This window comes from Podarcis pityusensis, assembly GCF_964106645.2.
Source record: "Podarcis pityusensis genome assembly, chromosome: 8".
Classification (NCBI taxonomy): Eukaryota; Metazoa; Chordata; class Lepidosauria; order Squamata; family Lacertidae; genus Podarcis; species Podarcis pityusensis.
This window is the reverse complement of record NC_138033.1, coordinates 39,164,226-39,190,919: the sequence shown is the minus strand read 5'-3', so window position 1 is coordinate 39,190,919 and position 26,694 is coordinate 39,164,226. Positions and strand designations below refer to the sequence as shown.

Sequence of the window (26,694 nt, the reverse complement as noted above, 5' to 3'; positions counted from 1 at the left end):
TTGTGGTATGATAAAGTAAAAGCCCATAAAGCATTTAAAAATCATATAATCAGGAAATCGTTGTATAATGTTTGGATAAAATATAAAGACCTTTTAGAAAGAAAGATGCCCAGATGGCTTTCACCAATGGAGGCAAAGGCCCAGAAAAAATTAAATATGGATACCAAATGGTTGAGAGGAAGGTTATAAATTAAGACCATTTGAGCAAATTAAAGATAAGCTAAATTGGCTACATTACCACCAGATTAACAAATTGTATAAACTGGATAAGAAAAATGGTTTTGCCTTGGAAAAATCTAAGTTGGAGACGGAGTTGTTAGATACTGAAGGTAAAAACTTGTCTAAAATGTACAAGCTTTTGCTGGAGTGGCATACGAAAGATGAACAAGTTAAATCGGTGATGATAGATTGGGCTAGAGATTTAGGACATAATATAATGTTTGAGGACTGGGAAAGATTGTGGAAGAAAGGGGTGAAGTTCACCGCATGTACTTTGTTAAAGGAAAATATTATGAAAATGATGTATAGATGATATTTGACTCCTGTAAAATTAGCAAAGATGTATCATAATTGTGATAATACATGTTGGAAATGTAAAGAAAAGGAAGGAACATTCTTTCATATGTGGTGGACCTGCTCCAAGGTGAAAGACTTCTGGGAAAAGATTTATAATGAATTGGAAAAAATGTTGAAATATACATTTATAAAGAAACCAGAGGCCTTTCTTCTCGGAATAACAGGTTCGGAACTGCCCAAGAAAGATGTGAATCTATTTTTGTATGCCACAACTGTGGCTCGTATTTTGTTAGCTAAAAAGTGGAAAACCCAAGAATTACCAACAGTAGAAGAATGGCAGATGAAGATGATGGATTTTATGGAGCTAGCCGATCTAACCGGAGGAGGAACACCACGAAGAATGGAAGAAATTCAATGATTATTTAGCTAAATTTGTTAAACTAAAATAACAGGAAATAGCGTCCAGATACTTAATGGGCTTAGGATTGTATTTATGTTAACTGATAAAATAATATGTTTAATACAAGAAGGAGAAGATTTAAGGATGTTAATGTTTAATTTAAAGGGTATTAAAATTGGGATTTGGAAAACCGTTATAAGGATATGCAATGAAATTCAACTAAGGGGAAACGAGGAAGTCGTCCTACAAAGTAAATAACTTATTTTCAATAAGGTTATGATTTATGTTTGTTATGTTTTGTTTGTCTCATGTTTTTGTTTGTCGTTGATATTGTAAAAACCAATAAAATTTTTGAAAAAAAATAATAACCTGAAGCACCACTTTAGCTAATGGGGCCTCCCGCTGCCGCCATGCCGCCGGAGCACGATTTCTGTTCTCATCCTGAAGCAAAGTTCTTAACCCAAGGTAATATTTCTGTGTTAGCAGAGTCTGTAACCTGAAGCATATGTAACCCAAGGTACCACTGTACACATTTTTTAAAGCATGAATAAATAGAGAAGACTGTTTAGTACAGTGGTGGACAGCGGCTACTTTGTTTTTTACTAGAACCCCAAGATCTACTTGCCAGAACTAGGTGCAGAAGGCATAGACCATGTTCACACTCCCATTTACTGTACACTCAACTGTGTTTCCAGCACTCGATCACGTGTTATCCAAAACACATATGCATCCTTTTCCTGCTCTTATCAAATACTACTGTTTGATGCAATGTTTGTCTATCAATGATACAGAATGATGGGACTTCCAGGGCATTCGTTTTGAGAAAACTAAGATGGTGGCTACAATGGTGGCCTCTGGAATCCTGAAGGCAGAGACCTCAACATGTGTCACTAGCAGTGGTGAGTCCTAGCAGGCATCACCATCAGCAATGGTCCCCAGCCCAAAGTTACTGTATCATGATGCTGGACCACTTGCCAGGGTGTCAATTTGCACAGCAAAATGCACCTCCAGCTGTTGACCACAGTTGAGAATATGGTAGCCTCAACCATACACAAGCTTAGCTCATTCTTTTGCTGTTTTGTATTTAAAGTGACAAGGTACTAAACACTCTATAACAGTTAAAAATCACAGGGCTTGCCTGCAGTCTTACAAACTTGATAATAAATATTTTTTGTAAACTGCTTGGAGATTTTCTTACAATCAAGCAGGACATATATTTTGTTAAACAGATAAATAATTTGCATTTTTATTTATCACTAAGGTTTGCCTTAAGCAAACCTAATTAGGCAAGTGTAATCTACTGAAACCAGCTCCATCAGGCTTTCGGTAGCAGCTATTACAGCAGGTTGCAGCTGTGAAGAGATGAGAAGCAGAGCCATCCCATCAGCTCTCCTGCAAGACCAGCTCTATCAAGCTCCTCCCGTCCCTAAACTGCTTTCATAATAACTGGTCATTATAAGAACTATTTAAGAATTGGTGCCTGTGATTATTTACCACCACCACAACCCTTCCGTTCCCATTACTTTTTTTCTCTTTTGTGTTGTGAGTTTTTGATTGTAAGTCTGAGGGCAGGAACTGTTTTAATGGCCTCTACGTTTTTTAAAAACAAAAATCCCTGGATAAGCCTTTTCAGTGAGATGTGGGTTAAAATTGCTAACAAACAAATAAAATAGCAAAACCTTCGCTTAATCACAAAAGAAGTTCAGAGATGGAAAAAAGCTGAAGTCAATTTAAATTATCTTGGCTGTGCCAATGCATTCTTGGATCAACATATATTTCATAACATAAGAAACAAAAAAAAAAAGGTTTACTTTGAGTTATTAAAACATGCATACAGTCTTACCTGGCCTGTGGTTTATAACTATTGAGAATCTGGTAGGCTCTGAGAAGATCAAGTTTGCCATGCCCTTGCTCAAACATGTTGACCCCAGGAAGTCGTCGTGCAGATGCAATAAGGGCCTGTTTCATACTAGCTGGATTCACCATTTCACGCTTCTGGACTGTGCTAAAAATGAGAAATAGTTGTAATGTTATACTATTGTCCTGGCATCGATCAAGTCAAGCTGAAGTTAAAAATGAATCACAGCCTTGTTGTAATAATTTCTTTTATTACTGCAACCCTTTCTAGTACATTTTACTGAAGTAAACACTGGAGAAATTGGTATAAATAGTACCTTCTTTTAAACACATACACAAAAAAAAGTACTTAAAATTTTGCCGTCTTCTTTACCACCCCAGGAATAATTCACCAATGCTAAAACAATATGGGACGCGGGTGGCACTGTGGGTTAAACCACAGAGCCTAGGACTTGCCATTCAGAAGGTCAGCAGTTTGAATCCCCGTGATGGGGTGAGCTCCTGTTGCTCGGTCCCTGCTCCTGCCAAGCTAGCAGTTCGAAAGAACGTCAAAGTGCAAGTAGATAAATAGGCGGGCAAGGTAAACGGCATTTCTGTGTGCTGCTCTGGTTCAACAGAAGCGGCTTAGTCATGCTGGCCACATGACCCGGAAGCTGTATGCTGGCTCCCTCGGCCAATAAAGAGAGATGAGCGCTGCAACCCCAGAGTCGGTCACGACTGGACCTAATGGTCAGGGGTCCCTTTACCTTTACCTTTAACAGAATACCAATTGAATTGGACTGCACATTAGCACAGAAAATTGAAATACAAATTTTAGAAGAAATATAAATACATAATACAGCTTCTACCAGGGCTCAGACAATTTTGTTCTACAGTCCAATCCTATGCACATTACTCAGAAGTAAATCCAACTGAATACAAATGTAGAATTTTTAAACCCAGATTTGGATATCTTGTTCTCTACAGCAATGGTTCCCAACCTTTTGGTATGGCAACCCACAAGTGATGTTTAATGATAGTAACACATAGTCTCAGATAATTATTAAGGATGCAGCCTGCTTCTGTATTTTGCCATCATAGCAGTCACTGCTGAAAAGTCTATCTCACAAACATATATACCACCAAACATCAGCAGCACAGGCATTGCTTCATTATCAAGTTCAGGATACTCAGTAATAATGGAGTAATTTTGGTAGCATGAAGCCAACATTCAGAAAACCTTACTTCCAACAAATTATTTTTGAGGACCCAATCACATGACAGTTTAATAAGTTCAAGGACAACTTCACGGCATCATTGCAAATGGTTTTCGAATGCATTCTAACTTTTCTTCAGCAGAAAAGCAGTTGACAAAATTTTGACAAAGCAAATGCCAAATCACCTCTGGCTTAACTATTAACTAGCCCTGGCGGATCCGGTGATGGTTTGCCACAAGATGCTCGTACAGGGAATTGTTTTGAGTGACTATTACTGCTCGCCTCTGTTGTGCAGGTGCCTGTGTGTCAGAGGCAAGCAGTTAACAGTTGCTGAAAACAACTCCCTGCATGAGCACCTTGTGGCAAGCTGTCACCGGACCATAGAACAGTTCTTGAGTCTTTTCAGATGCTTAGTTACAAGTGACAAACACAGCATTTTAATATAGCAATGAAACAAAAAGTTGGGAAAGGTATCATTATACCAGTTAAGGATTAACAGCGATAATTATTTGTGGTCTGCGGCCAACTTGTGCAAGCTTTGCAACTTACTTTCAGGCTGTGACTCATAGGCTAAGAAATACTGCCCCTAAAGCATCAAAGCTTCTCTCAGTAAAATGAAGGTCGCAGAAAGAGCAGATTTTTTTAGCTACTTCAAATTTTAAAATGTTGTTATGAAAGAATATAAGATGGTAGGAATGTTAAATGCAACAACCAAGTCTGTTAATTTTTTAACAAAACAATTCCAAATTCATAGGACAATGCAGGAAATGGGTGATCAATTCATGCAATAAGCTTGCTTGAAGTAGGACACTGATTAAACAACTATTAGTCTAATGAAGCACTTTTATATTGATTGTAACAATTTCTTAAAACTGATAAAGCTACAGCTATCCTTTGAACTTGAAACCTGTGAAGCCATAATATCCTCAGTTCAAATCTCCCTTCAGCCACTAACTCGCAGCAACATCAAGCAAGTCACTTTGCTTGCAAACTCCGCTTACTCTGAAATCCCAGAGCATGCTGTGTTTCCAGAACAGCTTTGGGGGTGGGGGGGGGCAGATGCCTTTCATGGCTAATTGAGGCTTACTGATCCTAAACCAGGACTAGCCAACATGGTACCCACAGGCACACATGTGCACACAGAGGCCTTCCCTGGTCCCCACAGGGTTCCCACTCCCCCCACTGAAATTGTATGTGGAAATAGCATCCTATGGTAGCCAGCAGAAAAACTTGTGGTATGCTTCCATGTACTGCCCACAGCAGTTTGCCTATGTACTCATAGGCCCCCAAAAGCTGTTGATCCCTGTGCTAAGCCAATTCATCTTTATTTAAGTAAACCTTTGTGGTGCTTGCATTCTCACTGAGCACTTACCTTACTAGCAGAGTGACAGCACCTGCCACCACAGGTGAGGCCACACTGGTCCCAGAGAGAGAGCGGCATCCACCCTTCATGCCAGAACCTCTTACTCCGGAGCCATAAGTAACGATGTCAGGCTTGACTCTGCCATAACCTCCAGGCAGTTCCTTGGGAGGAAAACAAAAGAATATCTGTTATTTATACAGCTTTTGCCAACTTGGTATCCTCCAAATGTTTTGCACAGCAACTTTCATCAACCCCAGCCAGCACAGCTACAGTTAAAAACACCTGGAGGTCATCAGGTTGGCAAAGCTTGCTCCAACACAATAGGCAAAAATCTTGCTGTTCTTTTATAAACTCAGTACTGGCCACAATTTTTCAGATTCTGAGATGATTGCCGATGCTTCTTGTTAATTTGTCACTATATGCCCACCACACATACTCATTGCTGCTGCTATCAGAAAACAGAAAAGAAAGGACAACAGCAAGATTTTTTTATTAAATTGAAAACTATTGTTTGAATGTTGCAGGGAAAACTGTCTACTTCCTGAATCAAAAGGTAACTTTGGGGTGATTTGAGATGGTATTGTAGTATTAATGTATCGTATGCATCATCAACAAGATGATTTTAAAACTTAACAGAGAAAGATTCTACATGTTGAATTTATTTTTATGTTCAATGTGGTCTATGTATACAAACATTTTTATAAACAACTTTATATTTTTGAATTAAAACATGAAGATACAAAAACAGTGGGTTTCTAATTCTTCTGGCACTAGAGGACTGAAATTACCATAAATGCCCTCAATTCATTACTGCTGGTGCAACATCATCATGAGTAAATTTATTCAGTCACAATGCACTGTGTCTCCCAGCATCTTTGCAATATAAAACTTTCCCATAATAATTATGAACAATTTCCTACTTACGAATAATGGGCCCTAACCATTATTCTGATTTTTCTGATTATACTGATTTTTTGTTTTTTTATTCAAATTTCTTTATTTAAATTTATAGGCAATCCCAAAGACGCAAGTCAAGGAGTAAGAGGAGGCAGGGCTGGAAAATTAGCAAAGCTAAGTAAAAGCCAATCCAGACTGAGTAAGTTCCCACAGCCTTTCCTGTCTTAACCCTGCACCGAACAGGTAGGCCTTGCATGCTTCCAAAAGCTGCTCATGTTTGAAGATGCTTACCCAAGTGGTCATTCCCCTTGATGAGAACCGAGCAATGTTATCTTCAAAGTCAATGCCGCCTACTCCAATCACATCCATCTGGTCAGCAGGATTGTTGAGTGTGCTGAAATTAGTATTGAATTGTTATTTATCACAGCCCTATCTCAGCTTTGTACAAGAAGATGAGGGCAAATCTACATAGTTCTGTTTCCCCACCCTTTTACTTAATCCTCCCAGGTATTTTATGAGAGAGAGACATAAGAGAATAGGCCTTGATCACCTGGTGAGCTTCACAGCTGAGCAGCGATTTCAACCAAGATTTAGAATCAAGGAGTCGGACAAGGTCTTATAAAACATATATTATTTATTTTATTAGATTTCCTACCTACCCTTTCCTAAAAGGTCCTAGGATCGGTTGCAACAATAAAATATACAATCATAAAATGTTTGTTACGCCACTTTGTTAAACCTTACCTGCCTTGCTAAGTACCTGTCATCAGAATGAGCTCTGTTGCCATAGAAACAAAACCATCTTTTTACATTTTTTCTGAAGGGAAAAAGTATTATTTTATCTGTGGATGTTACTTTGAAAGAACACATCATTGGCACTTACCCATATAAAGGGCCATCATTTCCAATAGCAGAGACCATGATTACATTGTTGGCTGTCAGCTCCCATACCTGGAAAATTAAGAAATTCAGATTGCTGAAACATACTAACAAGTGATGATGATATATCATAATCATTACAACCCAGAATTACAAATGGATAACCCCCTCCCTGAGAGTCTCAGAAACCAATCAGTAACATGCTACTCTAGGTGGTACCTGCTTGGACACCCCTACAGAGAGGGGGGGGAGAGGGAGAGACCCATTTTGTGACCTAAAATTCAAAGTAACTACACAAATTGATATTGAGTTGGAATTAATGAACTCAACAAATGGATACCAGATTGCTGTAAAAGAGCACAGCATTGTCAATAACCACATCCTTTCCAAATTTAAATCTTTCCAAAATCTCACTATTGTAACACAAGCTGCCTGGAGGAAATGTGAAATAAATTCCTGCTGTTCCAATTTCACATTGAGGCCCACATATAAATTTATTAGTGCTAACTCAAGCAGCCTTTAAGCCACAGTTCTCACTGACATAATCAACTTCTGCTTAGGCGGCACCACTGAAGGTGGGTAATTCTTCAAAAAAACCCTAGTATTTCCACACAGAAATATGGATGGGAGAAACTTCTCTGTGACACTGCAGAAAGATCTGTTGGTTGGAGGAGGAGCATTTGATCATGTGAACACCGACCTATTTTGAATATTCCTTAGAGAAAGGATGGCTGCAAAGATAACGGTGTACATCCTAAGACCCCATGGGATGCTCCTGCCATTTTTTTTCTTTTCTGAGCAGCCTCCTGAACCTACCTCCAACCCAAAATCTGTTTCAGGGGCTTGGGTGAACCTCAAGGACAGCAAAGGAGGGGGAGCTTTTTTATGTGAATAGTAGAAGCCCTTCCATTTGCAGAAGGGCTACTCGGAATTATTTTGCAATGCTTATACAGTCGTATCTTGTTTTGTGTCTGGGATCTGTTCCGGAGCCCTGGCCGCTAGCCAAAAAGAATGCAAGGCAAAGTGCCATGTCTGCGCACGGAGCGGTTTGTGTTTCTGCACGAGCTGCAAACCCAGAAGTAACCCGTTCCAGCACTTCTGGGTTTGCTGCGGACGTTCACTGGAATGGACGCTAGACGAGGCGGACATTCGCAGAGGTATTACTGTACAGTAATACTTGTAAAGGCACTACAAAATTAACCCGAATGCTTCAAAGGCGCGGGATAAATTTACAAAAGCCACAATCGGATGCTACCCCGGCCTTTTCTCCACTTCACACATACCTTGTCAACAAAGGGATGATCCATGAAGTCGGGACCTCCAATGCTAAGGTTTAATACATCTATCTTCTTCAAGATCGCATAGTTAAAGGCATCCAGAAACCAAGATGTGTACGAGACCTATTTAGGAGGGAAACTCGTTTAAAACACCAAGCACTGTAAGAAACGAAAACATTTTTAACAACATCCCCCACACACTTCACAACCCAAAAAATGTCACATCTCTCTTAGCATTCTCAATTATTACTTTATAAAGCCACAATTTTGTTTTTAAAACACAACCTAAGTTACAATTTCATAATGAAAACAAAACCTTATCTGAGAATTGCTGTAGGCGATTTCAAAATATGTTAATCTGAATGCTCTAGATTGAAAGTCTTCAGTAGTTACCAAACTGAACAGCATGCATAATGTAGCATCTTATCTTATAAAACTTGCATTGATGTTATCTGAGGCAGCATACCTGGTTGTTAGTGAAGACTCTAAATATGTGCAGTTCTGAGTCTGGAGCAAATCCCTGGCATTCTCTCATGCTAGCAATCACACCCGCTACAAAAGTCCCATGACCCAGACCTGTTGAACATAAACAATGCTTTAAAATAAAGCTCAAAACACTACATCGCTTTTACAGATATTTCAGCTGCATTTCCTCAGCGATTCCTTTTTAACACAGCCTCTCCTTCTTCAAAAGACTGGACAAATTCATGGAGGAAATTAATGGAGGAAAACCACAAATTCAGTGGTTACTAGACAGGATGGGTATGTTCTACCTTGCTGTCAGCAGACAGTATGCCCCTGAATACGTTGCTGAGAATCACAAGTGAGTGCCATTGTACTCAGGTCCTATTAGCAGTTGGCCTTTGGGAGAATAGGATGTTGGATTAGATGGGGCTTTGGCCTGATCCAGCAGGCTTCTTCTTATGTGCTTTTGCAGTCTCTCCTCCCTTATAGTTAGATTATAAAGTTCCTCAGAGAAGGGATGCTTCTCATGTTGCCCTGTAAAGCACTTCATACACGGATGCCACAATGAATAATAAATATGCAATGACCAGCTGTACAATTTTAAATGTGACAAGGAAACCCTTTCTGTATACAATAAGATTAACCCGTCTAGAATATTGTGATCCCAATCCATGGTTTCATAAGCACTCTGATTCCTGTAATGGGGATGAGTTTGCAGAACACTCCCCAATATGGCTGTGAGCCATTTTATGCACAGGAATGATATGTACATATGTACATGCCCCCACATGTACAAAACAGCCTCTAGATCTGGGTTGCTGATTTAGAAATGGCATGTTTAAATGGCACCTCCAAGTAAACATTTATATCGTGCTCCTAGATGCACTTGGGACTTAATTCAACCGACATTAAGGGAAAGTTGCAGAAGTACTGGCAGAGGACAGAGGTGCACGTGCCACATGAAGTGATGTTGAGCTGGAGTAAATTCACAATTTTTACCATGTGCTGCATTTGTAATGGTCGGGTTTAAACGTTTCTTGAATTATAATAATGTACTAGATCACATGCCTCCAAGGCCCACTTTGATGGCTGGAAAATGACTTAGGCTTTTACAAATAAATGTTTAATAAATGTACAGACACACAGACCTGTCTTCAGAAACCACTTGTATAGCAAAATAAAAGTAACAATGCAGAATCGAATTAAAAACACCAGTACTAATCACAAGCTACACTGAAGGAACCCCGAGAGCCCTAAAGTAGGAGTGAGAAACATGTGGTCCGCCATGTTTGTTGGAGCACTGGGTTGTGCTCTTGGGACTTGTAGTCCAACAACATCTGGAGGTTCTCCCTCCCTGACATTAAGGGACATTGCATTCTAGCCTTACCTATATAGCACTGTAGCACACAAATGACAATTCATTTTGTGTGAAACAAACCCTAGTAATGAAATAATGAAATAATGAAATAATGAAATAATGAAATTCACCATCATCCAAGGTTCTCTCATTAGTCCAGTTTGTTCTCTCTTTTACATTTTTGAAGTGAGGATGCTTCTCGCTAAGTCCAGTGTCAAAGACAGCCACTTTTACACCAGCACCTATTTACACAGAAGCAGATTTATAAAATTTATAAAGATTTATAAAATTACAGATGAGCAAGAGACGTTTCTTTTGTAATCTAAAGAACATATTCCTGAATGCAAATGGATACTAAGAGGTCCATAAATCTTATCCAATGCTTAGTAAAATGTTTTCTCTTCCTAACAGCTAGCAAGTCATACAAAGCTTGCTACATATTCTCATTGAGCCTAAATAATGTACTAAGAACACTTCAGCAGGGCCAAATTTAAAGGGTTTTTATCGCTTTACATTGTAAAAATAAAAAATATCCTTTCCCCCACCCACTTGAGTATTAGCATTCTGGAAAAGATTATCAATATTTATGCAGAGAAGCCACTCAAATGTGATGCAATGGCAAATACAATCTTATGCACTATTTTGACTTTGCTTTCTGAGGTACGTATTACAGCTTGAATAATTAGCTTTGTCAAAGATAAAAATATTCCCAAAGGAAAGGTCACAAGAACTAGCCTACAGGGATCTAGACACACATTAAAAAGCTTATATCCATTTTATATTATCATGGTTTCCACAAAGAATGTATTTATTATTTTTAAAACTTCCATATCATCTGCTTTCCAAGGAATTCAAGTTGGCTAATGAGAAATAACACAAAAGATATTATTTCACAACTGCAATTTGGGGAGGATGCTTCAAACCCCTAACCTTGGCCTTCTGAGAGCTGCAGTTCCTAGGGCTCCCTGGAAAGAGGCAATGACTACTGGACCAGTTCAAGTCAGTGGTATGAATGTGCTAACTTATTAAGGGATACAGATCCTCTGGAAGACTACTTGCAAGGGTATATTTTCTGCTCATAGGAATGTACTTGCTAGTCATTCCCACAACAAAAGGACCATGTCAGAAAAATGAGCTGCACACTGATGTTCTCAAGTGAGCAGCCTTATTCTTTCTGTGATCAAGGGTACAAGTTTCCATGAATCTAAGAATACCTGTAAAACCCATTTGCCAGAGAACGTCCGCCTGAAGCGTTTGAGCGACTTGTCGGGGTATGGCTCTCAGCAAACGCCTACTTGAGTGCCTGCCTGTTGCGTGCCAAAATCCAGAACCCAACGACAAACTTGCCCTTCTCAGAGGACGAGACGACTGCCATTTCTGTGTCCATCTGGTTTCATTGCAGGGAAATGCTGGATCAGCTAGATATTGGAGAGTTGAAATGTTTTAAAAACTAATCACATTGTCGAAGCAGCAGAATAATAAGGAGATTTAAGTATATACAATGATCTCCTGCCACTTCACTGGAAGAATGACTGAGCCTACTTACTTTCAGTGTACTTGAGCGAGCGAAATACTTTTCTTTGGGGGGTAACTCGTTTGATATTGGGATGATCTTCAAGTGTCTGCACTCCATCTCTCTGTTTCTCGTTGATTTGGATCACCTCAAAATCACTGGGGTAGTCACTGGCTGGGTTGTTACGGGGTACAATCCTCCAGTTCTCTATGTCACTGCTTTTCAGAGCTCTTGAAATAAATTTGCTTCTTGCTTGGGCTGAGAAGTAACCATTGAAAGCCACAATATACTCTGCAAAGAGACCACCACACATTAGAAAAGACATCTGAATCAGCAGTTGCAAGCATGGCATTTGCAGAGAAAGCTGTGTTATAACCCTTTGTCCCACTTTACAAAAACAAGCTAAAATATCCCAGCTTGCATAACCAAGTATAATACCAAGGCATGACAATAACTAGGATTTAGTAATGAGGTTCTCAAAAGGAAGACCCCTGGTTTCAATTTAGCCTGTGGTGACGTAGAACAGATCATGGCACATAACACCGAATTTGAGCAGAGGGATTGGGGTTGGGTAAATTCACAGAAGATAGGAGGGCCTGTCCAGACAGCCATCCTTCCCCTGAACTATTGTTTTTATTAAAAAAAACCGAAGAAAAATAATTTTGGCATTTCCCAGGGACTACAATTAAAACTGGCATAAATGTTAAGTCTCATTACCATGTTCCACTACCGTCGAAGAGAATTCCACTTTCAGTGTAAGACGGGAGCATTCGGAACACAGGTGGCTCTCATGAGAAGAATTCCCTAGTCTGGTCCCCAGATGTTGTTTGCCGCAGAGAAGGATCGCAGTCAGGAACAACCAGGTGTGTGTAAGCCTCATGGTCATAAAAGAATATGGTTTCATCCCCAAAATTCCATGCATCAAGTTACATGTTGTTTTTCCATGAATCAGTTCCCTCTTTTCTTTTTGGTTTCAGAAAACGGTGCCTTTTTAAGTGCTTTTTAAGTGGATAGTCTTAAGGTTTTGTCCAAGAGAAGCAGAAGTCTTGCCTTCATGGTCTTTACCAGTGAAGCCTAGTAAACAGGCTCATTTCTTTCTGCGTTTTTTCTCCATCTTTGATTAAAGGATCCTGTCACTCAGGATTCAACAGCTGAGTCCTGTACTCCATTTCAGATAGGTGATGTAAGGCCAAAGCAGAATTGCCAAGATCTGTTTCGTTGCTGGGTTGGGGTGGTGTTTATAGCAATACACCCTGTAAAAATAAACATCCAATTACATAAATGAAATATTTTCTAATTTAATATTTTGACAAACCACAAGGCGGTAATAATATAGGCTGCAATTTCACACTACAGTGGTGCCTCGCAAGACGAAAAGAATCCGTTCCGCGAGTCTCTTCGTCTTGCGGGTTTTTTCGTCTTGCGAAGCAAGCCCATTCGTGGTTTAGCGGATTAGTGCTACAGTATTAGCGGCTTAGCAGGCTTAGTGGATCAGCTGATAAGCTGCTTAACGATAAGCTGATAAGCGGCTTAACATCAGCTGATAAGCGGCTTAACGATAAGCTGATAAGCGGCTTAACGATCAGCTGATAAGCGGCTTAGCATCAGCTGTTAAGCGGCTTAGCCATCAGCTGATAAGCGGTTTAGCGGCTTGGGAAAAAGGGGGGGGGAGGAAAAAAACCCCGCAGGAACTCGCAAGACATTTTCGTCTTGCGAAGCAAGCACATAGGAAATTCGTTTTGCGAAGCACCTCCAAAACGGAAAACCCTTTCGTCTAGCGGGTTTTCCGTCTTGCGAGGCATTCGTCTTGCGGGGCACCACTGTAAAGTGAAAAACATATGCCTGGATTTTACATCAGGTGGCAGCTAACTTTATGTTCCTTTATACAAAAAAATTAAATAAAAATCCAACATAGAAAAATAAGTATCAGAGGGAAGGATCCTAGCCTAACCTTTTCCATGGCAGGCTAGTTTTCTATATGCAAGCAATCCGCACATCATCAGCAACAAATTTATTGTAGTAGCTATTTAAAATGCACACCAAAATTTTCCAATATATAAACAGTAAGTAATACAATATATAATTTTTTTGAGACAACAGAATAAAACCTCATTTAAAACTGAACTGAGCACACTTTTAAACCTCACAGAACCTACACTGGTTCTTTCTGTTTGGAGTTCTCTTGCAACCAAAACATACAGAACTGTTCTATATATAGACTACATATGGGTAAACATCTTCTAGGAGAAAACAGATAATCTTTTGATCAGAGTAGGTTGTTAAACCAGACAAAATATTTATCAGGTAGGGGCTCACATGACAAAATGGTTCTCCTTGCACACAAATTACATGCAGGCAATGTGTTTGTGCAGAGAACCATTTTGTCAGGTGAGCTTCCAACTGCAATCTGCAATGGTTTACAACTTTAGTGAGAACAAGACCACAGGGAGATCTGGCAATTAAGAAGCAGCAGGTGGGGGGGGAGAGATATTGTGTGTTTTCCTTTCATTTCCTTGTCTCGTCTCCTCTTAAGGGCTGCTAAATGCATTATGTTTTTGAGTATATCTGCAAGTTATCCTAAGACCCCAGCATGTTTTCCAACCACACTGAATTTCTGCTTCCCTTCTTTCTCACTTGTACACTGTCATAGTCACAATCACACACACAAAAGCACCATGCCTGCATGATGTTTATCTCTGAGGAGGAACATCCACTGCTTTCTACCTCATGTCGTTCAAGAAGACTGCGTAGGTGTGCTTAGCTGCTTACCAGCATAGGACATTTACACGGGTTATTTTTTGGAGGGGGTGATTTAGCATTTTAGAACATAACCTTAGCCCTCATACATCCCACAAAAGGGAAATTTGATCAAAGAAAACAAGTAAATGCTGATTGATAGAATTCCACTTCTCGCTGCTGTGGTAAACCTGTGCTGGAATGTACTACTTCAGAAATGCGAGTGAGAGGATACCTAGTATCACTGAACCCTCTGCCATGCAAAAAATAAAATAAAAATCTACACACTGAAAATTAGGTCAGAGTGAAGACCCCACTAAGAACACAATTTATTACATTTATATGCCATATTTCCTGAAAAGGAAGTGGAACAAACACATAGCTCCCCACCATCACCATTTTATCCTCATAATGCCTGTGCAACAGACATCAGGGATAAGAGATGGCAACGGGCTCAACACTACCAAGTGAGTTTCGTGGCTAAGTGAGGGACTGAACCCAGGACTCTCCATTCCTGGTCTGACACTTCAACCACTAAACCACACTAGCTGACAAGCTAGTTTTCTGTGTTGTCAGGCTTGTTTAGTTATTGAATATGCTTTCATATTCCCCATCTACCAAAAGCTGCCAGGTCAGGGGAGACACTACCTTAAGGTACTTTTCCTTGATATGCTAGCTTTCTCTGTGTGGAGGAGAGGGAGAGAAGAGAAACAGGGCTCTTCCATGATCTCTGCTGAGAGGCTAGCTGCCCTCCAAACTGTCACTTTGCAGCAGCCATTCCACTAGAGTAGATCATATAAACTATTTTCAGTCTAGCTCACAATTACAAGAACTGAAAAAAAAAAAAAATTAATGTCTGATCATGTTTCTTTCTTCCTTCCTCCCCATCCCTTTTCACTTGTGCACTGTGTCCCTTTTAAATTGCATGCCTGGGGGCAGAAACTATCTCAATATCTATTTCTGTATGCTGCTTTGGAAGCCTTTACTGACAAGAGTGGGCTACAAAAAAAGCTTTAAAACATGTAAGCTATAAATAGGGGGAAGTGTTCCACCTGGTTACCCCCCCCCCCTTGGGCAGTACAGCCCAGAGCAGACATTAGTGTTATTTATTATTTACTTAAAGCATTTATACCCCAGCCTTTGGCCAAAAAGGCTCTTAGGAGTAGCTTACACAAATCAGTGCCAAAACAGACCCTGCCCTCAGGCTCATAATCTCAAAAAGGCATGGACACACAAGGAAAAAGGAACAGGAGGGAGGAAGTGAAAGCAAACTGTAAGCTCTTAACATTTACAGTTCTAATTAGAGTTCTATAGCTCTGTGCATGCAGATTCTGGCTGTCTAGGTGAGAAGCAACTCCTCACGGAGGAAAGACATCCATCTTGCCCTTGATAAAGAGCAATCTTTCTTTCCCCAGATGCACAGGCTCTCCCACCACCATTACAGATCCAGGAGCAGAGGCGGTGACAATGTCCAGGCTGAGGAGGCAGGGCAACTGACTCACACACGCCTCTGCAGTTATCACCGGGCAGAGGAAAGGGAAAGGACAGCAACAGCCTCCACCTGCCTTGGACTCTGGCTTTGGGCCCTTGTGCCGATTGCGCCAAGCGAATGCGCAGCGAGGACAGGTCCCCACCGGGTCACCTCGGCCCACTCACTCACTTTCTCTCAGCCTCACCTCCCTCACAAGGTGGCTGTGAGGGTGAAGCGGGGGAGAACCATGTACGCCACCTTGGAGGGAAGGTGGGATGTGAATATACGTAATCCTCTCCTGTCTGCTTTCTGTGGGCTCAGACACCCCTCGAGACGTCGTCGCCAAACCCCACACGAGAGCCCCCGAGGTCGGCGCCTCTCTCGATGCTGGGGTGCCCCAGACCTTGGCGAATCAAGTCGTCGGACCGAAACGTGCCTACACCCGATTTTGGGTGTGACAGGTCCGAATGCTCTTTTAAAAAATAACAACAACAACACAATAATGATACTTTTCGGCTTCTGCGAATTCCCAGGCCGCTCAGCGCTAGGAAGTCAATGAGGACGAGGGAGCGGGATCCGCTAAGGAACTGCGCCCGGTGCTGCCCCCCCGCCCCCCAAATCCACTCCCCTGAAACCAGCGGCGGTCCAGGCTCCGGCTGCTTCCTCCCCCCTGCTCCGTGAGAGGGAGGCCCGGGAGGCGGCGACAGAACGGAGACGCCGCGGCTGCTCCCCCTTCCTCCCCGTCCCTGCGGGCCCGAAGCCCCCCTCCAGCAGCTCCCTCGCCCGCTTCGACCCACCGGCCACCGAAGCTTCCGCAGGGCGCCCCGGGTGTAGCGGCCTCCCCTGGCAGCCGGGTCCGGAGCTCCGGGTGAGGCGAGCGCGGCTCCCGTCCCGCAGCCCCCCGCTAACCCCACACCAAGCAGCTGGCCTGGGCTGCGGAGGAGAAGCCGCCTTCCATGAACGCGAGCCTGGCGCACGCTGGGACTTGTAGTCTCCGCTGGCCCTCGCTTCGGAGGGCGGGAGGGCGCGATAGACTACATTTCCCAGGAGCCTCTGGGGCTCTAGCGGGCTCGTTTGCGGGTCCAACGGACGGAGGCCTCGTTGGTCCCGTCAAAGAAATCGAAACTGCCCTCTCTGAAGACGTAAACAGAAGTCCTTTGCTCTGACGGCGCCACAAGAAATCTGCGCCTTAAGTGCATGGTAGGATAGGGAGCCTTGCAGGGAGACTCACGGAGCCCTTGCACTTTTAAATGCGCAAATGTCTAGGCATTATTTGGAAGTTCCGCAAAGCTAAGGGCACGTGCGATGTAATCCTGTGCCCACGTAGTTGGGGAGCTGAAGACATAGGAACTGCACTGAATCAGATCGTTGGTCCACCTAGCTCAGAATTGCGACATTGACAAACAGCCTCTCTCCAGGATTTCAGGCACGGTTCTCGCCCACCCTGCCTGGAAGTGACAGGGATCGATACTCAGACCTTCTGCACGAAAAGCCGTTGTTCTACCACTAAGCTATGGCCCTCATCAATTAAAGTTTTGCTTAAATAACTCAGCACTTGCTTCTCCATCCTAGAATCCTATGTAAGCCAGTATCTGCAGAACTTGGGAAGGGTCTATTCAGCCAGCAATCTCCATCTTAGAATTTACCGGTAGTCTATAACCTGATCTCATGGCTACAGCATCAGTTTAACTTTCCAATTCCTAGTTTTCCCTCTGCTGCCCAAGCTGCTTCATGTAACATCTTGCCTGATGAGAACCTGAAAAGCTTGTCATGTTTTTCTGACATGTTGTTTGTTCTGAATATAGGTTTACCTATCTATCTAGCCATCTTTTAAATGTCACAAACACATTTTCCCACACACTGAATGAAGAGAGGCACCTAACTATATTTGCGGAATTCAATATAATTGAAACATAGTATAATTCAATATTTGAGTTTATAGAGCATCATTTCATAGACAAACAATATACTGTACTATTATTTCTAGCTGTGGAGACCAGTCTTCTCTGGATACAAAAAAGCAGATGTCTTCATCAGTGCTCACAGCTCCAAACTCAGAGCACTACAAAGCATACTGACAGTAAACCACACAGATAGAAGCAAGTCACTAAAAATCACAGTATCTAGAAAGTAGCATTTGTTTCCAACTCAGAAAATTGCTTCAGGTGTTCCCAACAAAGCTTCCATGGAAGAAGTCAAGAATACTCCACTTGAAGAGCAGTACCCAGTTTCAGTATAGAAAAAGCCTTTGTCTGCCTGGTGCCCTCCAGATGCTTTGGACTACAGCTCCCATCAGTCCTAGTCAGCACAGCTGTTGCAGTCCAAACCACTTGGAGGGCACCAAGCTATGCACCACATGACCTCTCTCTGCTGTCAGCTCTTAATAGGGGTTCAGTCCCCAAGCATCCTATTCAACTTCTTTAGTATTCAGGGGACCCCAGCATTGCCCACTCATGTCCAAATCAGAAAGACTCTGGCAAGAATCACTCAGTACTATGTAAAAATCAGGACCCCACAGACATCATACAAAAGAATATCAGCTTCCTAACAACAGGGTTCCTTTTTACTGCCTGTGTAACATTCTTGATGGGCCCTGCAATGAGATAGGAGCAAGATGAAGTCTCTTTTAAAAGGTACATATTATCATCATCATCATCATCATCATTATCATTGAAGAAAATCCATCCAATAGGAGTGGGGTTTTGTGGTAACTGTCCAACTAGGCTGCTGGATGTTATCTGTTCTCCAGCTGATATTTTTAATGCAGTTTTTTCCTCCCAAAATGGCCTTTTTTCAAAATGAGCCCAATCGGCTCACTCCCCTAACCCAGAGCCATTCTGGAATGATCTGTGCAAAAAAACCCTGGAAGACGAGAGAGGAAACACAGGTTAGAATTAGCACATAAATGTAAAGATTAGCACATAAAGATTAAAATATCAGCATGAAATATAACCCAAGAAGATCTAACATGAAGAGTCTCCTTCAGACAGTGAATCATCCACATCTCCCATTCCTTCCTTTCAGTTCATAATATAGGAAGCTGCCTTCTATAGAGCTAGACCATTGGGTCCATCTAGCTTAATACTGTCAACACTAGCTGGCAGTGACTCTCTAGGATCTCTGGCAAGGGACATTCCCAGCCTTGCCTGGAGACTGAACCTGGCACCTTCTTCGTGGAAATCACATGCTCTGCCATTGAGCTATGATTCTTCCCCCCTCCAACTATTAATTTAAAAAAATATTTAAGGGATGGAAGTGTTGCAGAAGACACAAACATGCTGGTTTCATACTTTCTTTAAAAAGAACTTTGGGGAAGTTTACTGCTTGAGCACTTCATCTATAAAAAATGTTAAAACTTAATAAAGCTAACATTTTGCATGGGTTATTGCAGCTAACCTGGCATCCTTGTCTATCCCACCTCCTGTAGGCTACCATAAGTATCGGGTGGTGCACACACCCCTGGTCAAGCACCTGGCATTACAATGATGACAGGTGACCCTTTTTGCCTGCACCAACAATCTGGTGATTAGCACCACATAAGCCCCTTTCTACTTACCCTGTACCTGATGTTATATATGACATCAAATGTGGGCCCAATGGGACCTGGGTGACCTAAGTAAGCCTGTGAGCCAGAGGTTCCTCACCTCTCCTGTAAAGCTTTGGACTCTGAAGCACTGTCACATGTTCTGTGAATCTCCCCACCCTGTTGCGCCATCCTTGCATTTGCCAGTACCTTCTGTGGCAAGATTGGTGGCCAAGCATGAGAGGGTCTTCTATATGTGGTGGCACCCCATAGGAGGAACTCATTGCCCTAAGATGTTCAGCTATCTTCCTCTTCATTTGCATTGCAAACTGAAAACTTTCAAGTGCCCATTGCTGGTTAACATATTGAGTACAGTGGTACCTCGGATTACATACGCTTCAGGTTACACACTCCGCTAACCCAAAAATAGTGCTTCAGGTTGAGAACTTTGCTTCAGGATAAGAACAGAAACCGGGCTCTGGCAGCAGGAGGCCCCATTACCTAAAGTGGTGCTTCAGCTTAAGAACAGTTTCAGGTTAAGAACAGACCTCCGGAACGAATTAAGTACTTAACCAGAGGTACTACTGTACTGCCCTTTGTGTTTTTCTTCATTTGCTGCTGCTGCTAGCTTGATGATTAGTGTTTTAATGGTGGGGCATGTGTTGTTTGTATGCTTGCTTTTAGATTTGCAAACTCTTTTGAGCAACTTCCTTTAAGGAGGCGGAAAAGTAGGGTGTAAATGGTTCCGAAGAAATAAAAATGTATGCAGTGCAGAACTAAGAGCAGTAATTGATGCGCTAAGGCAGGTGTAGGGAACCTTTTGCCCTCCAGGTGTTTCTGAACTACGGTTCTCATCATTCCACACTATTGGCCATGTTTGCTGGGGATGATGGGAGTTGCAGTTCAGCAGTATCAGGAAGGTCAAAGGTTCTCCACCCCTGCACTAAGGGAAGAGATGCATTTTCCCACCCACAAGATACTACAGTCTCTGGGTTCAGAATCAAGACAGCTGTATGAAAGAAAAATATGTTGGCCTGCAATACACAGAATCATACACAGGTTGCAATGTAAGAACAGCACTTTGCTTCTGTGCTTCTTTTATTTCTTTTGTTAAGAAAATGAGAATTAAACAAATAAAACTCTATAATAAAATAAACAAAACAGAACACAGCAATAAAATTAAGCAATTAGCTTTCGAGAGCATTAGCTGACAGTCAACACACACAGGAAGCTGCCTTATACTGAATCTAGCTCAGCATTGTCTACACTGACTGGAAGTTTCAGAGGCAGACAGTCTCTCCCAGCTTTATGTGGAGAGGCTGGGGATTAAACTTAGGGACCTTGTGAGGGCAAGGCAGATGTTCTACCACTGAGCTACATCCCTTCCCCAAGATCACGTTACCCAAGATCATGTGTGAACATTTGCTTCAAAAGGCTCATTAAAACCAATCCAGGCTGCATGGTTCAGCCACCAAGTTAAGAAAAGTTAAGAGAAAATGTAACACAGAAGCAGCTGAATTAATGATATTACCTGGATTGAATGGAGGGAGTATCCTGGAGTCCTTCTGGATAGTCCAAGGGTGGCAATAGCCTGGTGCGCGTATTCATCTGCGGAAGGCACAAACAAGCTCTTTTTGGATAACGTGGGGCTGTATTTTGACATGTTGGTGCAGACGAAAGCTGGACATAAGCACTGAACAAAAATGCCTTGGGGAGCATACTCATAATAAAGCGATTGGCTGAAATGGTCCAGGTAAGCCTGTCAAGGTTAAGAGCAGACAATTAAGATTCTCTGGATTTAACATGGGGGAAAGGTGTGGAGGACAGACATTGGCAGCTTAGACAACCTCTCTTGACCGACGCATGCAAGGCACAACATAGATGGCTATGGAACAAAGCTTTACCAAATCAGCACCCATCCCCAGCTCTGTATGTCTTACTGACTGGCCAACTGCAACTTAATAATAACTGCTTTGGCATAGCTTTGCACAACCAAGTACCTTCCAGATGATTTGGACTTCAATTCCCATCAGCCCCAGCAGAAACATCTAAAAGACACCAGGTTGGGGAACACTGCTATTGCACATTTAGGCTACAGTTATCTTGGGAGTCAGTCCCATTGAACTCAAGCAGGGCTTACCATTAAGTAGACACGTACAGCATTGCTCTTTTGGTTCCTTTACAAAACACACACCAGCGTTTTACCATTCAGCTAACAGAGCAATCCTGTACATAGTTACTCTTTAATAAGTTCCCTTAAATTCCCATGTAAGTGTGTATAGGGTTGCAGCCTCAATTTATAAAGCTGCCTTCACTGGAGCAAAGTAGAACGCTTAAGCCAATACATTCCTGAAGCAGAAAAGCCACCATGGCTGCTCCTGAACCCTTTAAATTTTATCCTGCCTTCCATTCCTGTACATCTCTGAGCCGGAGTTGTAGGCATATAATTCAACCCTGCCAGAGCCTTTGCAGCAAGGATGAGGAATCCTTTCCAGGCCAAGGATAGTATATCCTCCATCCAGGCAAGCAAGAGGCATTATCAGACTTCAAGGACATGTTCCAGCTGTTTTAAAACATTTGAAGGGGTGCAAAGCAGGGCTACTGCGCGATGGTCTGAGAAGAGTTCTGAGGGCCAGAGAGCTGCATACTTATCCTGGGACCTGAGGTTTCCCACTCCACCTTCAAAAACTTCCAGTTCTCAAAATCCTTATCCACAGAAACAGAAAAAAACATTTCCATGGAGAAAGGATGTGTAACTATCTCTTAGAATAATGATTCTGATAAGATAGGGGGTAAGAAACCTTTCTAGCCTGGCAAGCCAGATTGTTATCTCCCTCCCCCTTCACAGGCCATGTTTGACAGGTGGGCAGATGCCACAGCAGCCTGTTGCCTGCATGGGTCTTCAAGTGTCCTGCACTTTGAACATGCAGTGATCAGCCAATTGTTGGATCTTCAGAAGCCCCATTCACTGCACAGGGCAAGGCAGAGCTTTGAAAGGGACTTTGCAGGCACCATGGTAAAGGGCAGGTGGCTATGGCTTGGCTGAAATGGCCTCACAGGCCAAACAAGGAGACCTTGTGGGCTTCATCAGGGCTGCAGGGCTGGAGGTTCCCCACCTGTCATAAGAGAACACATATATTTTTATATTTTGAAACTCACCTTGGAGGCTGAATATGCCGTCATTCGTGGGGAGGGGTGGTAAGAGGACATAGAAGAAACGTTCACGATAGCGCCTTTCTTTCTCTGAACCATTCCTGGCAACACCATGTACACCATCATATTAGCTGCTCCAATATTGATGTTGATGAGATCCCAAATTTTATCCTCTGTCAAATTGGCAAAATAATCCGGGTGATCATAGAACACTCCAACGTTATTCACCAAAATGCCAGTCTCTTTGCCTAGCAGGGCCTTCTTGATGGCAGGGTACACCTGGCGGCCCCTGCTGAAATCTGCCACAACTACTTCCGTTTCGACCTTGTAGGAATCCTCAATATCTTTGGCAAGAGCTTCCAACATCTCCTTGTTCCGGCTAATTAAGACAACATTCACCCCGTGGCATGCCAACTCTTTAGCATAGGACTTCCCGATGCCTGAGGTACAACCTGGAGCAGATCAAGAGAGCAACGAAGATCGTTTTTAGACTCTGAGACTAAATGCATTCACTTAGTCAACCGATAGTTGTAGAGCGTTTACAAAGGGCTTATGCATTTTTATGTCAGTATGGGGTTTTCCTAAAAAAAATCTCAACAACTTTGCAGGTGTCAGGAATTTTAATTTTTGAAATATGGCAACCCTAGAGAATCTGTGTGCTCCAACTGTCTCTTACCTGTTACAGCAGCCCAGCTTCCATACAGTTTGACTAAATCAGGCCTGCTGACCAGCCGAGGAATGAAATACAACCTGATCAGGCTGTACGTGTTGCTTGCAACAGTGAGGGATGTCTTCATTATGTAGAAGGCTCCAATGAAAGCCAATGTCTCTATGACACAGCTGCAGGCCTGCCCAATCTCTCTGAGCAAGAAGGAAAAGCTGTCCACAGCAGCCATGGTAAAACAGATGTCTAGAAGGGAAGAAGCAAAAGATGTTTGTAAGGAAGGAAGTATGTATTTTTTCCATTGCTTCATTTAGCCAAATCATTGACTTCATATTCCAATAGGTCATAAGATGCTAAAAATAAAAATGACCATTTCATTTTGTTTCAGGAAAACCCAAGAGCATCTGCCACATATATCTATTATTCTTTGATTAACATAACATATCCCAGTAGAAGTCAAAGTGGTTGATAACATTCAAAGCACAATGAAACAATAATAAACAACAACAATAATGATAAACCTCTCAAAAAACAACAGCATGGTAAATAATTAAAACAACCAAGTCAAGATGCAATGCAAATATAAATCTAAAGTTTAAAGGAGGATGAGTATTGGAGGAGGGAAGTCACATGGGTGTATTATTTACAATTCTTATTCTTTGCTTCTCTTTCTTTTCTTTTTTTGTACTGTTTTTATTTTTTGGGATATTATATGTATTTTTTTGTCAGTGTGAATAAATACTGTTTGTTTGTCTGGAAAAAAAACAACCAAGTCAGCTTAAAATACCATTTTAAAAGGTGAATGGCCAATCACCTGACAACATGCAAAATAATAAAGTCAAGAACCAATGAATAACAAGAATAATGAATTAGTAAGGTTGGATATTGTCACGCTAAAAATTGGCTGCTGTTTCTTTAATGCTAAAATAACTAAGTCAGCATGAGTCAGCGGCCTACAATGCAATCTTTCACCAAATTGTACTTGTGGCACTGTGGGTTAAACCACAGAGCCTAGGGCTTGCCGATCAGAAGGTCTGAGGTTCGAATCCCAAGTGACAGGGTGAGCTCCCGTTGCTCGGTCCCTGTTCCTGCCAACCTAGCAGTTCGAAAGTACGTCAAAGTGCAAGTAAATAAATAGGTATCGCTCCAGCGGGAAGGTAAACGGCACTTCCGTGCGCTGCTCTGATTTGCCAGAAGCGGCTTAGTCATGCTGGCCACATGACCCAGAAGCTGTATGCCTTGGGCAATAAAGCGAGATGAGCGCCACAACCCCAGAATCGGTCACGACTGGACCTAATGGTCAGGGGTCCCTTTTCCTCTTCACAGTCATACCTCATGTTACATTTCCTTCAGGTTAAGCGTTTTCAGGTTGCGTCCCAGGGCAACCCGGAAGTACCGGAAAGGGTTACTTCCGAGTTTCATCGCTCGCGCATGCGCACAAAATGACGTCACGCGCATGCGCAGAAGCGGCAAATCACAACCCGCGCACCTGCAGGTTGCATTCTGCTCATGTTGTGAACGGGCCTCCAGAACAGATCCCATTCGCAACCAGAGGTACCACTGTATATAGAGTGGTCAATGTTAGTGTCGGGTGTGGGTTGGTTGGATGGTAGAAAGATGGTTGTGTTTGGTGTGTGTAAAAAGCTGTCAGTCGTGGTTGGAGAAGAAGACTTTTTAAGAATAAAAGCAGCAATACTCTACAAGAATACTCTTTCTCAAAGACTCTTGTGCCAACTAAGGTCTGAGGACTAGGCAAAGGAGTAAAAAGGAGGTCAGAACCTTTGTTTTTTACAAACACCGACAGATATTATCATTATTATTAACACCACCAACAACAATCTGGTGCCCCCCACAGATGTTTTGGACTACCACATCAGCCCCAGCCAGTATGAAGGGCGTTGTAGTTCAAAGCATCTGGAGGGTACCAGGTTAACAAATGTTGTAAAGCCATTTCAGTCTATCCTCTATGCATTTGTCCCTGACCCTTCTGCACCCTTCTTCCATTTTTCTGCAGCCAAAATCATAACCTAACCTACTTAGGAGTAACCACCACTGACTTCACTTTTACTTAATTCTGAGCAGACAGAATTAAGCAGATTAAGCCTAAGCTTAACCCATTTTTCATAGAACTTGAAATGCCAGACAGTTTTTGTGTATGTGGACTTGCATCATGATCGGATGCATATTTACTCAGAAGTAAGCCACACTAACGGAGTTTTGCTTCCATGTAACTGAGGGTACAATTTGCACCCTTGGATGGAACAATAAAGAGAGAGGTCTCTGCTGTTCCAGAAATGATCTGTCAACTTTAAATTCCTAATAATTCCAAATATCAGTTCTGCTCTTTAGAGCAGAGAACAAAATAACATTATTAAAGTATGATATTGTTGATTCCCAACCCTCCAACCCCTTCTGACCTTTGAGCTTTTGCTTCTGAGTAATACTATAAATGTTTTACAAAAAAACCTCAACCATTGTCTTTAAAAAGCAAGTAAATCAAATCCATGGTGCCAAACCCGTTTTGCCATATTTCATTTACCTGTTCGTTTATGCAACCTGCGATGTTTCTGCGCCGCTGCCTTACTTAATGACCTGACTTTAGTTCAGTTGGAAAGAAACCTTCCCGTTCTCAGTTCCACCCGACCCTGCGGCTATGAGGAAAATCTGGGGAGCGGATTTTCAAAATCGCTTGGCAAGTAGGCTGTTCACAGACCTGTCAAGTCGCGATCCAGTTTCCACGTTTTTGTATTGCCAGCTTTAGAAGATCAAAAGCCCTTCGTCCGCCCGCACAAGGGAAGGGTCCTGAACGCGCTGTAAAAACGAGCAGCGCAGAAAATGCTGTGTTACTTCTGTTCCTTGCATGGATACCTCGCTTGTACATAAACTTGGTAAAAGGAATTATCTGTCCTAAAGTAAATTTTGTCCAGATGAATCTAAGTTTATTATATTAATGTCAACATAAATCCCCTTAAAGGACTCAGAGGCATCACGAAAAGACCACAGAAAGTTAAAGTTTAGCATCATAACTACACTTCTGGGTTCCAGGCGAATGGCTGAGCGGCTTCCATTTGCGTGACAATATGATTCCTCCAGGAGCTAAAACTGCAAACAAAGCCAGTCGAAATGCTAAAAAGAGGGGGCCGCGTTCTTCCGCCCGCCCGCTCCCTCACAGCACACGCAATTTAAATCTCCCTTTTAAAGTTGTAAACGACGGGCTACATTCAAATTAATTTGTATAGTATTAAAACCTCAGCCTAAAAGCGTCAGAGGTTGGATTCGATGGCTTCTGTGACCCCCTCCAACTTCTATGATTCCTTCTAGCAGTGACTTTGGATTTGGGGGTCTAGAAGCTTGTGGTCTTTCTTAAACCCCAAATCTCTGATAAAAAGAATCATTTAAAAATCTGAAGGAACCTCAGCGGTCATCT

General features: G+C 42.2%; 2 protein-coding genes across 3 annotated transcripts in view; both read right to left on the bottom strand.

The window, feature by feature from the left end:
* MBTPS1 (membrane bound transcription factor peptidase, site 1) overlaps positions 1 to 16,906 on the bottom strand; it is a 35,830-nt gene extending 18,924 nt beyond the window's left edge. The window contains exons 1-11 of the mRNA XM_081015816.1: positions 16,725 to 16,906; positions 12,438 to 12,973; positions 11,754 to 12,011; positions 11,422 to 11,625; positions 10,339 to 10,449; positions 8,852 to 8,961; positions 8,392 to 8,508; positions 7,113 to 7,180; positions 6,521 to 6,623; positions 5,342 to 5,493; positions 2,760 to 2,921 (exon numbers count right to left, since the gene is read on the bottom strand). Of these exons, the coding sequence (XP_080871942.1) occupies positions 2,760 to 2,921; positions 5,342 to 5,493; positions 6,521 to 6,623; positions 7,113 to 7,180; positions 8,392 to 8,508; positions 8,852 to 8,961; positions 10,339 to 10,449; positions 11,422 to 11,625; positions 11,754 to 12,011; positions 12,438 to 12,642 (1,490 nt within the window). The 5' untranslated portion in view covers positions 12,643 to 12,973; positions 16,725 to 16,906. The remainder of the gene's footprint in view (positions 1 to 2,759; positions 2,922 to 5,341; positions 5,494 to 6,520; positions 6,624 to 7,112; positions 7,181 to 8,391; positions 8,509 to 8,851; positions 8,962 to 10,338; positions 10,450 to 11,421; positions 11,626 to 11,753; positions 12,012 to 12,437; positions 12,974 to 16,724) is intronic.
* An 886-nt stretch (positions 16,907 to 17,792) lies between these two features.
* HSDL1 (hydroxysteroid dehydrogenase like 1) lies at positions 17,793 to 25,978 on the bottom strand. Of its 2 annotated transcripts, none has more exons than XM_081015882.1 (5): positions 25,807 to 25,978; positions 23,280 to 23,513; positions 22,610 to 23,055; positions 20,982 to 21,058; positions 17,793 to 18,789 (listed from the first exon to the last, which is right to left on the bottom strand). In XM_081015882.1, exons 2-5 carry the CDS (start codon positions 23,497 to 23,499, stop codon positions 18,741 to 18,743), a joined length of 792 nt encoding a protein of 263 aa, XP_080872008.1. In that variant the 5' UTR covers positions 23,500 to 23,513; positions 25,807 to 25,978; the 3' UTR covers positions 17,793 to 18,740. The 2 variants fall into 2 exon arrangements, with proteins under 2 accessions (XP_080872008.1, XP_080872007.1); XM_081015881.1 differs by having other exon boundaries at positions 20,982 to 21,209; positions 25,807 to 25,958.
* Between the last annotated feature and the right edge of the window lie 716 nt (positions 25,979 to 26,694).